General features: G+C 39.0%; 1 protein-coding gene across 1 annotated transcript; it reads left to right on the forward strand.

The window, feature by feature from the left end:
• The first annotated feature begins 255 nt into the window (after positions 1–255).
• On the forward strand, positions 256–1104 carry LOC132046108 (uncharacterized). The gene has a single exon (XM_059436648.1). It carries the CDS (start codon positions 256–258, stop codon positions 1102–1104), a length of 849 nt encoding a protein of 282 aa, XP_059292631.1.
• The last annotated feature ends 4983 nt before the right edge of the window (positions 1105–6087 follow it).

A 6087-nucleotide genomic window follows, 5' to 3' on the forward strand; every position in this document is an offset into this window, starting at 1 on the left:
AAGAAGTGTTGATTCCGACTCTAGACCTTGGAAGGAAAGGTATCAACATTATGGACAACCGAAAAAGTCTTATTCAAGGTCAGAGCAGAGTCGCAGCGGCCAGTTTGAGAAGCCAAGTTTTAACAAATGGAGGGAGAAGAGGGCTTAAAGGTGAGTCATGTGATTGATTCGAATGTCTAATAACATTGAAAAGTCGAGGTTTTCAAAATATAAATTCAAAAAGACTTGGTTGGATTAGTCGCAACAATTGGGAAGATGGAGGGTGCGAAATTGCCTAGACCAATGCGATTAGACCCTAGTCAGAGGGATCTAAGTGTATTCTGCGATTACCACGAGACTCATGGACATCAGACCGCCGATTACCGTCACCTACGTGATGAAGTCGCACGGCTATTAAAGAATGGTCATTTAAGAGAGTTCTTGAGTGATAGGGCTAAAGAGAATAATAGTAAAAATAGGGATTCAATCAAGCAGGAAGTTCAGGTTGAGCCGCGTCATGTGTTTAACGTGATAACAAAAGGACCAAAAGTTGCGAGAACATCCTTGACTATCAAAAAGGATAAGTTGCCAGAAGCGCACAAACGAAGATCCCCAGGTCTTGTACAGGAGGGCATGATAGCAGTCATCGATGAATATGCGAAAGATTTAATTTCACCTCACCCCGATACTCTGGTAATTTCTATTATGGTTAATAATTGTAGAATTAGGAATGTTGTGGTTGATCCAGGTAGCTCGGTCAACGTCATTCAGTGGGGAGTCATTGAACAACTAGCAATGATGGGTGAGTTAACACCATCTTCAAATGTGTCCAGTAGAATTAATAATTCAAGCAAAACAAAGAAGGGGGAAATCGTGTTGTCAATTAATGCGGGAGGAGTGATCAAGAGTACAAGGTTTTATGTCGTAAACGGTGGCATGGAATGTAATGCTGTCTTCGAGAGACCTTGGATTCACGATATGAAGTTACAGCTTTCGACATTGCACGAGCAAATAGAATTTCCGACATTCGATGGAATTGGACGTATCCGGGGAACGATTAGTGCTGGAAGGAATTTTCAACACCAAGGTTGCAATGGAAAATGGAAGGGTATAAGTAAGGAATAAGATGCCGGGAGTCGAAAAAGAAAGTATCGATTCACTCGTTACTTCAAAAAAAAAAAGAGGGTTACCGGGTTGTTTGGATTGGTATTCCTGAAGTAAAATTAGGTATCATCGGAAAGCTTCCCATAATAACAGGGACTCGAAAAGTAACCTGAAGGGAGAATTTAACGAGCTGTTATAAAAAAGGAAGTTCGCATCACGTCATTTAAAGCAGAGTTGTTGTTTAAGGTATGTCTTCTGATTAGATAAAGTTGTTTTCTTTAAGCACTAACATTGTTGCAGGCAAAGGATAGTTTTGTCTTTTCACGGAAAATGAGAGCACTTTTAAAAGCACGGGAAGGCTGTTCGCAAAATTTTTAAAACACGTGCTACACTCTTTGTCCCTTCGACAGGTTTTTATCCAAAAGAAAGAGTTTTTCCGGCAAGGATTTTAATGAGGCAGCAACATAAAATGTGTTACTCTAAATGAAGAACGAAAGAATTATAAGGAGAAGGGATCGTTGGATGTTCCGGAGATTGCCCATTCGGTGTCAAAAATAAAGTTAAGAAGCTGAACCCAAAGAGAGTACTGGGGGGTGCCGAAGGAAGGGGCAAGTGATACCAAAAAAATTTATGTAATCATTGGAGGATTTTCCTTGAAAATACTGGGGACTGATTCCCAGGATCGAAATCGGTTAAAAAGAAATCCGGGACAGTCTGAATCAGCCTCCTGATTTAATGTATTCATTATTATAAATCGACAGAGAATTTTTTTTCCAGTCAAATAGACTTTTTCTCCCTGAGATGTTGAGCTACGATTTAGAATTGCATGTGCTTGAGCGTTTTGAAGTGCTATTAGAGTAAACGAATTATCGAATGTAAAGTTTACATTCAAACAAGTATGCCAAAATGAGTTAGAGACATCTAAATTCATTAGCATAAGTGTAAGGCCTTATTTATAAATAACGAAGTCGGAAGAATTGTACCTGACCAATACAAAAATCGGTTATAACAAGTACATTCGGAAGTAATTTGCCCGAATCAAAATCATCTAAAATATACATTCGGAAGTAATTTTCCTGAATAAAGCCATATGAAGTATTCATCCGGAAGTGTTTAATCCGGATAAATCCATTTAAAGCGTAATCTACCCAAACCAAATTAGATTGAGAAAGATCGACACGAACGAAGCTAAAATCAGATGAAGAGATCGTCGATATTTGCATAGAATTGAATTTAGGTGGAATTAGTCATTGATCAAAATTGAGATCGGCAAGTGAAGTAAGAAGACTACTTGAATAGTCAGAATTTTTGAACAGTCAGTTGTTGTGTTATACTTGTTACCATAATGAAAGGACCTAATAGCACAGAAAATTCATCTCTGAAAATATGAGACGTTGAAAGTTCATTTTTGAAAATTTTATCATAAAAAGGTCAAAATTATAAGAGCTCATTTTTATTGAGAATATCTTTGTTTAAAGGTCGAAGTATAAATGTATCGACATGACCGAACAAATAGTGATAAAAAAAGAAGGGGGCAGAATGTGTGCTCTTTAAAAGAGCCCAAGCCTAGTTATTATATGAAAGGTTAATTTCGAGTTGGTTCTTCTTAGAAACAATAAAAGATATTGAGATTTGATAATTATGAGGTGCAAAACCAGATCATTCAAAACACAAGTCCAAAGATCGGTAAACCGATCTTGAAATAAGTTATAAACCCGCGAAAGGGACCAGCATGCTCGGTCCCATGGTCCACTCAAGTTTAATCCAAACAAACAGGGAAAATTCACAAAATTAAATTAATGTTCAGACAAAAGGGGGCTTAGAGCAAAAATAAAGGGGCTAAATGTTTGGAACATCTCCTGCAATAGGTGGGACGTCAGAAACTTCACTTCCCAGATCATTTCCCTCGGTGCCTTGGATATCCTCAATATGCAATTCAACGGCTTCAAAGTCGATTCCGCATCGAGTAAGGACGTAAGGCGGTCAAAGTCATTGGGGCTTGCTTGTTAGAGAGTGTCTCCCCGAATCTTCAAGATAGCTAGATCGTGATGAATCCTTATTTTTTGGCATTTAGTTCGGTGGCGATCAGGAGAGAATTCAACACTAGCAAGTTTTCCATGAGCATTGCTCAAATCATTCTCTCACTTGGCCGCTTTGTTTTGAAGGCCGACATAAGATGAAGTTAGTATCTGCAAAGAATTCTCCCTGTCCCTTAGCGAATTGGTCACGTTCTCCAAACACAACCTCAGAGAAGCTTGAAGGGAATAAGAATCCCGAATATCAGTCTGGAGCCTCTCAACTTCAGCCCTAAGACGATGATTGTCTTCTTGAAGCTTTTCTTCTCCACGGGAAGGAATGATGGTTCGGACAAGATCCGCAGTCAACATAGCAGCCACATGACCCTGAACAGAGATATTCAATGGCTAATTGAAGATGGAGGGGGCTTGTAAAATAGTTTAAGAGGAAGATAGTACGAGTAATTGAAGGAATAAATTGGCTAGGTGAGCAAGAGATGATTCCAAGCTAACAACCGGAGGTTTGGGGAGTGGTGATGAGGCTGATGTCCCGGCATCCGCACTAAAAGGCGGAACAATACTTCCCCTTGAGGGTTGAAAAATTGGAGCGGCAATGCTCTCCAAATGAGTTCCAGGGGGAGCTTTGGGTTTTTTAGAAGCAAGAACCATCGGGTAAGTGTCCTTCAGGCTCACCGATCATATTTTCCTCATCGTGATCATCAATATGAACAACTCCATATTGAACTTCTTTACACGCCTCGATAAGCCTGCAGTGAGCCCGCACTCGGGAGCCAATCCCCATCGTAGGGGAATTGGTAGTGTCCCGAGGCTTACATTAACGGTTGGTATCAGTGACCTGAACGATATTGGATAAAGCTACATTGCGAGTGGGGACTCTCCGGGAAACATATCTTCTCATCGAAAGGCCTGGAAAGGAAGCATATATATATAAAAGAAAAGAAACTGAGTTTTAAAAGGATGAAAAATTTCATTTGCTTACTATGATCCTTTTCCTTCCACCAGTTGGAGGTCATGCTTTTCTAAGACCGGGTCATGTTGGGAGAAGCGCGTAAAAGATCTACTACCTATTCAAAAATCTCAACTATGAGCTCTGGCTCCACGAGAATGGCTTAGAAGAGCGTAAAAGAACAGGATAGAATTAAATGAAATATGAAAAAAAAATCGCAATAAGGAAATGAGATTTTCAAGAGATACTTACGAGTAATGTTCCAAGTTTCAGGGAGGAGTTCAAATGATGGACAGTGCAGCTGATTGATCCGGATCATTATGAATCTATGTAACCATCCCCGATCAAAGTCATCTTCAGGGTCGATCAAACTACGTTTTCCTCGAGGGAACATGTGTATCAATCCTCCTCGAAATAACCGAGGTGAACACAAGTGCATCAAGTGGTTAAGGGTAAATGTGATTCCGGCTTGGTCGGCCAAGATTTGAATGCAGTATATTAAGAGCCAAATTTGAGGAGCCACTTGGCCTGTGCAAATTCGATAACGACAGCAGAAACCTTCAATGATTTCGGGAATAGGGAGTTTGAAACCAATTGAAAAAATACAAGTGTAAACCATAGAAAAGCCTTCAACGTGGTGGTTCAGCCTGACTTCAGGTCCAACGACTGCAACAGTGATTTCTGGACCGAAATTTCCATCCTCACGCACTTGAGAAAGGATATCGGCTGTGATTAATGAATTAATCTCTTACAGAGATTCTTTATGCCGTCAACGCGAAAGTCCCCATGATATTTAAAACCTGAGGGTAGTACATCGGTAGCAAGGGGTTGCAAGTCAATTTCTGACTTGTAGGAGAAATATGGGCTTTACCTGAACGGCGCACAGGTGTAGGAGTATCATTGTCAGACTTGTTTTCTGGATAATGAGTAGGTGAAGGTTCCGGAGAATGAGTGGGTGAAGACTGAGATGGCGAGGCTGATCAGACATGGTGATGATTCTTGCTGCAAAAACAACAAGTAAAATGGAGAGTACAAAGAAGGCTTTTGAAGAAAATTTTCATCTAAGGAAAGAAGGATCTGGTTTATTTTAGGAGTAGATATTGTCCTTATTTATACAAGGCAGTGATGGTAATAATGATCGGAATTCTAAGGATCGCGACTTTTAATAAATGACAGCTTTATGTCAATCATGGTGACACGATTGAAAGGTCGTTGACGTTTCACAGGGAAGGCATTGAATAATGATTTGACAGTTGTCTATTCAAATGAACCATCGGGACGTTTCGGTCTCCCTCCATAAAGGTTGGGTGTTCTTGAAATCGTTTCAAATCCACTTCCCGGTTTGACTATGTGATACGCTCAAATTACACCTACTAATGGTATATCGCGGACGTTGTCAAATATAGTAACCCAATAAGGTTGGGGTCGAATCCTACAGGGAATAGGGTGTGAAAAGGTTACTAAATTCGTTTAATACTATGTTTAGGTCTAATGTCTTAATCCGATGATTTTGGTAAAAGTTGGGTGTTTAGTAACTAATTGCTAACTATTTGCTTTGGTGGTAATTTATGGTAAAAGAAACTAAGGTTGTGTCCTTGAGATAGAGTGTATGATCATGGGTATTGATCTTGGTATATCTAATGGATCATTATATGAATGCACTTAATCTCTACATGAATCTCACTATTTCCCAATAAATAAAGATTATTTCTTTCTATGATTTTCCCAAATATAAGAAAGTAACTATGAAGAACGATTAATCGTACCAAGTAGATTCGTATTATTCCTAAGTGAATTTATTAAACAAAGTTTAAAGCTTTGAGTTCTTGTTGTTTATTCTTACCGACCCTAATTATTTTCCCAAATAAATCAAGGTTTATGGCTTTAATCAATGTTTTGCAACCATTAATTATGAATGAAAGATGAAGAATAAACAAACCCTAATAATCCATTATATGTATCAATCACAAACACAATCACAAAAAACCCTCAAATTGGGTTCCCCAAAAATTTTTAAAAAAA

This window comes from Lycium ferocissimum, unplaced genomic scaffold (genome assembly GCF_029784015.1).
Source record: "Lycium ferocissimum isolate CSIRO_LF1 unplaced genomic scaffold, AGI_CSIRO_Lferr_CH_V1 ctg9450, whole genome shotgun sequence".
NCBI lineage: Eukaryota > Viridiplantae > Streptophyta > Magnoliopsida > Solanales > Solanaceae > Lycium > Lycium ferocissimum.

Bases quoted from the DNA above. Each gene is read 5' to 3' on its own strand.
- LOC132046108 (XM_059436648.1), top strand. From the start codon at position 256: ATGGAGGGTGCGAAATTGCCTAGACCAATGCGATTAGACCCTAGTCAG.